This window comes from Bos indicus x Bos taurus, chromosome X (assembly GCF_003369695.1).
Source record: "Bos indicus x Bos taurus breed Angus x Brahman F1 hybrid chromosome X, Bos_hybrid_MaternalHap_v2.0, whole genome shotgun sequence".
In the NCBI taxonomy this organism is placed as follows: domain Eukaryota; kingdom Metazoa; phylum Chordata; class Mammalia; order Artiodactyla; family Bovidae; genus Bos; species Bos indicus x Bos taurus.
This window is the reverse complement of record NC_040105.1, coordinates 140,562,646-140,573,098: the sequence shown is the minus strand read 5'-3', so window position 1 is coordinate 140,573,098 and position 10,453 is coordinate 140,562,646. Positions and strand designations below refer to the sequence as shown.

The 10,453-nt window shown below is 43.4% G+C and overlaps 1 protein-coding gene across 1 annotated transcript; it reads right to left on the bottom strand.

The window, feature by feature from the left end:
* Positions 1-246: 246 nt before the first annotated feature.
* LOC113887829 (cancer/testis antigen 47B-like) lies at positions 247-4,364 on the bottom strand. Its single transcript, XM_027535061.1, has 3 exons — positions 2,972-4,364; positions 1,970-2,111; positions 247-857 (listed from the first exon to the last, which is right to left on the bottom strand). The coding sequence occupies exons 1-3, from the start codon at positions 3,639-3,641 to the stop codon at positions 845-847; spliced, it is 825 nt and encodes a 274-aa protein (XP_027390862.1). The 5' UTR covers positions 3,642-4,364; the 3' UTR covers positions 247-844.
* Between the last annotated feature and the right edge of the window lie 6,089 nt (positions 4,365-10,453).

Genomic DNA, 10,453 nt, shown 5'->3' with positions numbered 1-10,453 from the left:
CTGGTGGTCCAGTGGTTAAGAATCCACCTTGCAGTGCAGGGGACACAGGTTCAATCCCTGGTACAGGAAGATCTCACATGCTGAGGGGCAACTAAGCCCATGTGCCCAGCTCTGAAGCCCGTTTGCCCTAGAGCTCATGCTCCACAAGAGAAGCCACCTCAGTGAGAACCTGTGCACCGTAAGAGGAGAAAGCCCACGTGTAGCAATAAATAAATTTTTGAAAAAGTAAAAAGGAACTGGAGAAAATAATTTTAATGCTATATTTAATAGTAGATTATCATTTCAATGGGTAATTAGTTATTAATGAGACTTTACACCATCTTTTACATTTGTAGCACATTTCAACTCAGATTAGCCACATTTTCAATGCTCAGCAGCCACACATGGCTAGTGACTAGTACAGTAAACAAGTGCAGATCTAAAGCCTTGACCTCTATTTCTGTCTTTACAGAACTCTTTTAAATACAAATTTTTTTTTTGGCTGCAATAAAAGAATTTACAACAGGCTTATCAAATGGTGGAATGTGATGATGCCTTCCAATGATGTAAAACGGCTTCTCATTTTTAAAGAGATTTAAATCAGGATTATTTATATACATAAATCTATCTACATTTCAGTTTACTACTTTAAAACTTAGTTTTAACTAGAACAAATGCTGTCAAATATATCTGTGGAAGATAAAACCTAATTAGATATTGGATTTTTTTATAGATATTATTATTAGGCAGTTGCTATTTGGGGGATGGATTTGGAAGGAAATCAATGTTAACAATATTCCCATGGGCTTCTGAAAAATCTAAAAATAGCGAACAATGGATCCTTTCTTCTTTCTCTGTCTTCTTTCTAGTCTTCCAAACTGCAGGAAAAAATGAGAGAAAATGAACGATTATACAGCATCAGTCAGCACCAGAAACTTTCTAAATCTAAGAAAACAGTCAGCCTTACGTATATCTGGTGCATCTGAGGGTTGTATCTCAACAAGGAGAGAAGAAAAACACATTTTCCTCTTATAAACTTCACCCTGGATACTGGGTGCATGTACAATCCGATGGCTTAAATCATGTGATCCTACGAACCTTGTCTCCCTCTTGCCCAACACCATAAATGCTTTTTTTTGCCCCCTTTCTTTGAGAGGCTAGTCTGGGACTAAAATCACTCTTTCTCCCTTAAAAGCCTGTGCTCACTCCACAGATGATACTCCCTTACCCTCCCAGACCCTCGGTTTCCATATCTACCGTATAAGAGGCTGTTGTTATGAATCGCACCACTATGAAAACAAGGGAGAAAATGTTAATCATTAAAGACAAGATATATACCTTCACTACCAACTCAGTGATAAACAACAGTCATCCTATGACTGTTTCTTTTGACTGTCATATAAAACACACAAATCTACAACCGAACAAATATTTCAGTATTAATCACTAAATGTGGTCCTACTTGAAATTCCGAACTGTTCGCTATTCGTAAGTAGTTACGCTCTAAAAGGTGTCTTCTCTTAGTGCAGGAGACTGCACTTCTGTGGTCAAGAAATGAAGGCCAAATATCGCAAAACTAATACAATATTGTAAAGTTTAAAAATAAAGTTAAAAAAATAAATTAAAAAAAAAAAAAAAAGAAAGAAATGAAGGCCAAACAAGTGCACAGCCCAGTTGCTGCTGCTTTTAGTCACTGTTTTCTAAAGAAATACTGGTCTTAGCTACTGACACATTTACAACTTGTTGGTAGTCTTACAGATAGAGGACCAAAGACCTCATAAGAACAAATGAGAAGCCATGAAGTATATTTTACTTCATGCTTTTTATATTACTGGGTGCAGGAATGTTCTATAAACATTAGGTAAATTTGAGTTGTTGAACTAATTTCAAACAAACGTTTTCTTAATTTACTCCAAGAATTAAAAAGCAAAAACAAAATTGGTAAATGCCTGGGAATAGCTGTGTTATTTTCAAAGCTATACACAGATACCTGGGCTTTCTGGGCCTGTCCTTTGCTGGGTCCAGATCCTTTTCTGGTTCTTCTTGTTTTCTGTTATACTTCTTTTCTTTCCCCTCACTTTTGGTGCCCTGCGCCTCTTCTTTGGAGTTCTCATCCTGGCATTCAGCTGTTTCTTTAGAGAGGAATAATAGACTTTGGGACCAGCCATTCACGGAAAAAAAAAAAAAAAAATCCCAACTCATAAGGAACGGCAAGATATCCAGTACTCTACCCTTAGGAGAAGCAGGAGGACAGAAGCAACTAAGCAAAGAGTAACTGGGGGCCTTCCTTCTGGAGGATACAACACTTCCATGGCCCTCACTTTGCAGCTGCTTGATCATTTTCACAATGACATTATTTCTTCTTTTCTAATAAATCTGTCACCCTGTGCTACTGATTACTTGTGGTCCAGGATCAGAATCCTCTTGGTCTGATGCATTCTGGATGTTTTGGTCAGAACTTTCTCACCAAAATATGGTTCACCTCAATAACAAATTCTATGAGGAAGTTCCTGAGTTCCTCAATCCCCTGAATATTTCATTTGACCAAGTGCTCCTGTATGAGTTCATAATGTTTTGGGATCAACTTTCCAAGAATCTTGACATTTTTAAAAGCTATGAACCAAATATGAGGTCTGCCATTTGCTTGTTCTCTTCCATGTCCTCTCAAGCTCCCTCTCAAACACCTGCCTCCACTGACCTTCACCTGTGGGCTCATAACTGGCACTGATCATCTCAGACCTCTTATCAGGGTTGGTAGAGGGCAGCTTATTTTCCCCCCAAACTAAGAAGTCGTTATAGAGTTGGGGTTCTACTGAGCCCATCTAGCCTTCAATTCAAGGAGGCCCTGACTCCCGGCCTCCCCTTCTGAGGTACCCACCACTCCCCGCCGTCTGAGCCTTCCCCCTCCTCAGGATCCCTGGTCCCCAGACCCGGCCTGCAGCTGCCAGTGTCTCCGTCCACCCCAACTCCCCCCCGCCCCTCGAATGCTCACTCTCAGGGGCGGCCGGCTCCTGTGGCCTCTCCCACAAGCTGTGCTCCTCAGACTCCTTGGTGGCCGTCTCCCATAAACAGGCCTCGTCGGCCTCCTGCACCTCCCCAGCCTCCGCCGCCTCCTGGGCTTCCTCCGCCTGTTCTGCCCACTGAGCCGGGGCTTCCTCCGCCGGTCCCTCCGCTGGTCCATCTGAGGGCACCTGGACCTCAGAGAACCGAGCCACAGTGGCTGAGCTGAGGTTGGACAAGCGCGGCCGGTTCTGGTGCCGGACCAACACGTCGTCGTCCTCTGGCGGGACTAGGATGTGGTTTTTGTACATAAAGTTCAGCATCGGGTACCTCTGAGTCAGGACCGTTAAGCGGTAGCGGGTCATGGAGAAGTGTCGCGAGTGCACCATGCGGTTCACGCCCTGCGCCTGCTCCTCTTCCTCCCCCTCCTCGGCCGGCTGGATGTCCGAGTCTTCCTCAGCGTTCCCGCCCTCCAGGGCCACCTCCCTCGGGCCTCCTGAGGCCCCGACGACTCCACCCGCCTCAGCCTCAGGCATGGAGTCACCCCTGCGAGGCTCGGAGTTGCGGTCCACACCGTCACGGGCTCCGGCCTGGGCCCCTGCCGCACTTGCAGGGCCTTCCTGCCCGCCAGGGGCCAGATCTCCATCCCCCGTGGTAGACATGGCGGACGGCAGTTACCTCAGTCGGGCGGGTGACGATGGCAATGGCGCAGGTGGTGGCACCCGAAGTGGCTGCCCTGAGAGGAGGCTGAGGGAAGTGAGATGGACCGAGGCAGTCACGGAAGGGACCACAGAGGAGGCCCCACGACCGGGAGGGTAGGCGGCCAATGGCGGAAGCGTCCGACGGAAGTCGGGCCTCAGGCAGTGGAGCCAGGCCACAGTCGAGGGGCGGGGCCGGAACAGTTAACGGTGGCATGTGACCCCTCGTCACGAGCTTTGGGCTCATTTGCTGACAAACAAGGATTGACGTGCTCTGTGTCCAATGAACGGCCAAGGCCCTTGGTTGTCAAATTGCTCACAATTGCCTACTTGTTCTTTGACGCGTTAGGGTTCTGACATGTCTGGAGGTCTTCTAGGCTCGTGTCCTTTATGTAATTGTGCAGGAAAGTATTTATGAAGGCATCCTGGGCCATGTGAACTGAGAGAAATTTCCCACCTGGGAATTTCCACCTGGTAATGGCTCATGTGAATAGAGACAGGGTCATAAAAATGTTGTATATCTCAGATGTTAGCAGTACTAAAAACCTCCGAAGAAGAGAAAGAGAATTTGGACAATTTAACTTAGTGAAAAATAGTTGGAAAAGAGTAGACAAATTGAAATGAATGCAGTCAGAACTGAATGTTGAGAAGTGTTGGAGAAGTTAGGAGCTAGAAGGTGTATAATGAACCCAGACAAATTCACTTGAAGCTTTGAAGACTGAATAAAAAAAGAGAGGTTTCTTTAAAGGATCAGGTCATCTCCTAAGTGCTAAGCATGACAGACCTTAAAAGGGCCCTCTTCCTAGGATGCTTCAGAGGCAACAGTCCCAGACTTTTTATTGATCTCAAGATCCACTGAGTCCAGACCCCAAGTGTAATTTTGAAAGTTATACAGAAATTAACTGCTTTTACAGTCATTCTGTAAAAAAAGTTTTGTAGCACTAAAAATATTTTTTGAAAAAGACATAGCCAATTATATCTGGATGTTACATTTAGGAAAAATACTAATAAGTTTCATAATTGTAAAGAGGGGATTTTTTTCCCTTCCATTCAGTTCTTTTCCAACCGAAGTTCAGTGTTTGTATTTCTCCTCTGTCTCACCTCGTGAATGGAGCATGGTGTTGCTGTAAATCATTGGTTTAAATTTGGAAGGCAATGTCAGTAATCTCTAATCCAAAATTCTCAGTATAAAGACAGCAAAAAAGAGGCAGAATCCCAATCTGAGGTCTGAGTTGGTTTAACATTTGCTGCTCTAAATGATCTTGAAACAGTTACTTATCATTTCTAGGCCTCAGTTTTATCATCTGTATAGGTGGCATTCAATGAAAATATGAGTGAGGTAGATGGAAGAAGATGGAATTATATTTAGGATACTGAACTTTTGTTGAAAATGTGTTTGTAGTTGGATTTTGCCTTCTATATGTAGTTTTTCTTTTTTATTTTGTAAAATCTAATAATATTTTCTTTTTTATTGGTTTTAACATCATAAATTTGTACATCTTTTCTCATCCAGAAATGAATTTTATACTTTCTTCTTTTTGGAGATCTTCCGAATGTTTACATTTAACTCCTTAATTTGGAATCAATAATGACTCACAGTGTTAAGATTAAAATCTCAGTTGATTTTTAAACAGCTCACCTATAATACCATTTGTTATGCATGAATTCCCCTCTTTAAGGGTGTGTGTGCTTCCGGGGTTGCGCTAGTGGTAAAGAACCTGCCTGCCAATGCAGGAGATGTAAGAGACCCGGATTTGATCCCTGGGTTGGGAAGATTCCGTGGAGGAGGGCATGGCAATCCCTTCCAGTATTCTTGCCTGGAGAATTCTAAGCACAGAGGAACCTGGGCGGGGGTTGGCTATAATCCATAGGGTCACACAGAGTCGAACACAACTGAAGCAACTTAGCATGCACACACATAAGGATGTGTGGCCAAGTTCCCTGTAGCATTTTCTATAAATACAGAAGAGATGCAAGAGAAACACGCATTCTCTTAGCGTTTCAGGCCTGGAAAGGCCTTTACATATGGAATCTAAGACCATTCTTTTTTAAAGTAATTGACCTCCAATTAAAATAAATTTTAAGAAAAAATCTACAAACAAAAACAAGAAAAAATACAATTTTTAAAATTAAAAAAAATATATGGGGAAACTAAGGTTTAGAGCTGCTAACTGGCATCCCCAAAGTCATGCCAGTTAGTACAATAGCCAGGACTAGGACCAATCTCCTGATCTTTAATCTGGAATTGAATCACACTTAACACATCAGCTTTGGCCATCTTCGTTCCTATTGGACCTGTCATAGAACAGTGTCATAGAACATTGACCTCAGACATGGTCTCTCTGAGACCATATTGACAGGAGACAGTTCAGTTCAGTTCAGTTCAGTCCCTCAGTCGTGTCCGACTCTTTGTGACCCCATGAATCGCAGCACACCAGGCCTCCCTGTCCATCACCAACTCCCGGAGTTCACTCAGACTCACGTCCACCGAGTCAGTGATGTCATCCAGCCATCTCATCCTCTGTCTTCCCCTTCTTTCCTGCCCCAATCCCTCCCAGCATCAGAGTCTTTTCCAATGAGTCAACTCTTTGCATGAGGTGGCCAAAGTACTGGAGTTTCAACTTTAGCATCATTCCTTCCAAAGAAATCCTAGGGCTGATCTCCTCCAGAATGGACTGGTGGGATCTCCTTGCAGTCCAAGGGACTCTCATGAGTCTTCTCCAACACCAAGTTCAAAAGCATCGATTCTTCAGTGCTCAGCCTTCTTCACAGTCCAACTCTCACATCCATACATGACCACTGGAAAAAACCATAGCCTTGACTAGATTGACCTTTGTTGGCAAAGTAATGTCTCTGCTTTTGAATATGGTATCTATGTTGGATATAACTTTCCTTCCAAGGAGTAAGCGTCTTTTAATTTCATGGCTGCAGTCACCATGTGCAGTGATTTTGGAGCCCCCAAAAATAAAGTCTGACACTGTTTCCACTATTTCCCCATCTATTTCCGATGAAATGATGGGACCGGATGCCATGATCTTCATTTTCTGAATGTAAAGAAGGTCATACATGACTAAACATCCCCCTCTCTTGGCTAAAATGAATGTCTACAACTTCTTTACCAATTACATCTTTATTCTGGGTCTAGTCTCCTCTCCTTACAGGTAAGATTTACTCAAATACCAATCAGAGAATTGCCTCAGCTACCTAAAGACATCTAATCTGGACAAAACCCCTGTTTCCATGAAGGAAAAACTTCCCCAAATAACTGAACCAAACCCCAGCCTCTGTAACAGGTTCTTTCTGATACTTGGGAAGACATCACATGGTTCCTCCATGATGTGTGTTCTCCCTTACTGCAATGAATAGTAAACTGAACTCACTCAACTACAGGCATGTTTTTGTGATCTTTGGCTGGAGGACACTGACTGCTTAAAACAGTTCCATCTTTACACTGTAATACATGAACTCAAACAAGTGAGTCAAAAGGCATTGAAAGTTTTATCTCAGAAAAGGCTTCTCAGAGGAGGGAGGTTTTGGACCCACAAGATGGGCAACAGGCCCGAACTAAGGACAACGAAGACAGAATGTTGTCTCTGTGTGGCTCTTTTTAAAATGGACTTGTAAACCCCAGTGGGTCCTTGGCTGTAAAAAAGCCTGCAGCCTTCCCTGGTGGCTCAGACGGTAAAGTGTCTGTCTGCAGTGCGGGAGACCTAGATTCGATCCCTGTGTTGGGAAGATCCCCTGGAGAAGGGAATGGCAACCCACTCCACTACTCTTGCCTAGAAAATCCCATGGACAGAGGAGCCTAGTAGGCTACAGCCCATGGGGTTGCAGAGAGTCGGACATGACTTCACTTTCACTTTCATTTTCACTTTAGGAATAGGAAGGTCCGTCTAATCAAAGCTATAATTTTTCCAGTAGTCATGTATAGATGTGAGAGTTGGACCATAAGGAAACTGAGCACCAAAGAATTGATGCTTTTGAACCTTGGGATTGGAGAAGACTCCTGAGAGTCCCTTGGACTGCGAGGAGATCAAACCAGTCAATCCTAAAGGAAATCAGTCCTGAATATTCATTGGAAGGACTGATGTTGATGCTGAAACTCCAATATTTTGGCCACTTGATGTCAAGAACTGACTAATTTGAAAAGACTGGGGAAGATCTTGGGAAAGATTGAAGGCATGAGGAGATGGGGACGACAGAGGATGAGATGGTTGGATGGCATCATTGACTCAATAGACATTGGTTTGAGTAAACTCCAGGAGTTTTGATGGACAGGGAAGCCTGGTGTGCTGCAGTCCATGGGGTGGCAAAAAATTGGACATAAGTGAACGACTGAACTGAACTGAGGGGTAGGAAAAGGAGGCAGATGTTGTTTGTGGGCAGAGGGCAGGCCTGGGTGATGTGATGGAGGTCCTGGGGTGAGGAAGGTCCTTAATTAGGGCACTCCCATTTCCTATCCCATGCTGTGACAGGACTGCCTCCATTCTTCTTTAGCAGAGAAGCACATACTCCCAGGTAGATGGGGTTTTTTTCCCCTATAAGAAGTTGTGACCCCTTTGACTGTAGCCCACCAGGCTCCTCTGTCTATGGGATTTTCAAGGAAAGACTACTGGAGCGGGTTACACTTCCTTTCTGCAGGGGATCTTCCCAACCCAGGGATCGAATCTGGGTCTCCTAATTATTACCATCTGAGCCACCAGGGAAGTTGCCCCACCCATGAAACCAGAGTATTAATGCTTTCTTTGTTTCCTCCTATCTCTGTACATTCATTTTCAGAACTTTTAACAAGACCATCACTATTCACTTTAGAGGAGATAGCATGTTACCAAACTAAGCAAACAAAACAAGAGAAATCATACAAGTGTCTTTCCAGGTCAGGAACAACTAGTCTGTCCACTTGAAGCTATAGGACAAACACTCCAGCCCCTAGTCATTTAAGCATTCACTGAGCACATGTAAGCACCTACTATATACCTGGAATTATATTCGGACATGGGGACTCAGTTATCTGAGACCCATGGCTTGTTCTGGTTTACGATCTACAGGGTTAGACAGACACTTGGGCAATGACGACTCACTCTGTTCAGTGCTGTAATAAGGATGAGCACAAGTGTTAAGGAAGCATGGGAGAGTGGATGATTAGCTATGGCCAGTAGATGAAGGGGGTGGGCTGGTGCCTGGGACAGTGTGGAAGAGGGGCCATTTCAGGGGGTCCTGAAGCTAGGAGTTCAAGTGGCAGTAAAAAGGCAGGGGCAAGGAGGTTCCTGTAGGTAAAGGAAGCAGCATGAAGAGTGGCAGAGATGTGTTGGTGTGTACCTGGCCGGGGAGCAAAATGCAGGAGTGTAGAGCAGAGTGGCAGATGGGCCTTTAAAGTAGATAGGGCCGTGAATGCTCCAATAAAGACTTTGCCCTTTGCCCTGAAAAGGAGGTTGGCCTCCAAAGCAAAAAACCGTTGAGATGATGGTAGAGCTAGCAGAAGAGTTTTGGTGCATTTAGGAATGAGTTCAGTCAAGAAAAGTTCTGCTAAGGCCCTCCAAGGTCTTTCTGGCAAGTTTTAGGATCCCATGCTTTTCTTCTTTATAAAAGTAATACATATTTTTTGTACAACAGATTAATAAACCATATAAGACTAAAGAGGGAAACAAAAATTCACACATATCTTGCCCTTACAAATGAAGAAGATAATAATAGAAATATAAGCAAAAGACATGGGTAGATAAATCATAGATAAATATGAATGATTTTTAAACATATGGACAAATGGCTTTTGAACATATGGAATTATGCTCAAACAATTCAAATTAAAATTACATTGAGGTAATGATAATGATTAGCATTTATTAAGTACTTATAGGTTGGCACTATTTTAAACACATAGGTTATGTTATTTACTCCTTGCAACAGCCTTATGATGTGAGTACTGTTGTTATCCATCTTTTGCAAATAAGGAAACCAAAACACAGAGATGTTTAGCAACATTCTCAAGGATACACAGCCAGTAAGAAATAGAGCCTGAATTGAGAAGATAAAAATCACCCTTAATCTCACTATCTAGAAATGATCATTCTGCTGTTTAGCAAATAGTTCAGTTTCATTTTTCTGGGTTGGCAAGGAACTCTGATTGTTAATTCTTCCTTTGATTAGAGAATCCCAGTCTCCAACCCTTAAATAATAGAAAGTTGGCTGTTGATTGCAAACAGATATTCTTGATCCTGTTACGTTTTCTGTCCCTTGTTGTTAAAAGCTGTGTGGCTTAGGGTAAACTTGCCCATGGTCCTTAGTTTCATCTTAACAAAGAGAATAATTACCACCCCACAGGGTTTTTGTGAATATTTAACATGATAATATACAATGAGCATTATCAGAATTAAGGGTTATTAGTGAGGTTTCTCTCGGAGAAGACAATGGCACCTCACTCCAGTACCCTTGCCTGGAAAATCCCATGGATGAAGGACTAGTAGGTTCCAGTCCATGGGGTCGTTAAGAGTCAGACATGACTGAGTGACTTCACTTTCACTTTTCACTTTTCACTTTCATGCATTGGAGAAGGAAATGGCAACCCGCTCCAGTGTTCTTGCCTGGAGAATCCCAGGGACGGTGGAGCCTGACGAGCTGCCGTCTATGGGGTGGCACAGAGTCGGACACGACTGAAGCGACTTAGCAGCAGCAGCAGCAGCAGTGAGGTTTGTCTGGGTTTTCTCATCTTCTAAGCATGTCCTTTTTATTCAGAGGAAGCAGAATTTTAATTTGGTCCTCTTGTCCACACTCAATCA

What these genes read in the sequence shown, in the direction of transcription:
- LOC113887829 (XM_027535061.1), bottom strand. Translation starts at nt 3,641, where the DNA reads ATGTCTACCACGGGGGATGGAGATCTGGCCCCTGGCGGGCAGGAAGGC. An exon ending in GGAGCCGGCCGCCCCTGAGA is followed by an intron (nt 2,112 to 2,971) that starts GTGAGCATTCGA and finishes TCCTCTCTAAAG; the next exon opens with AAACAGCTGAATGCCAGGAT.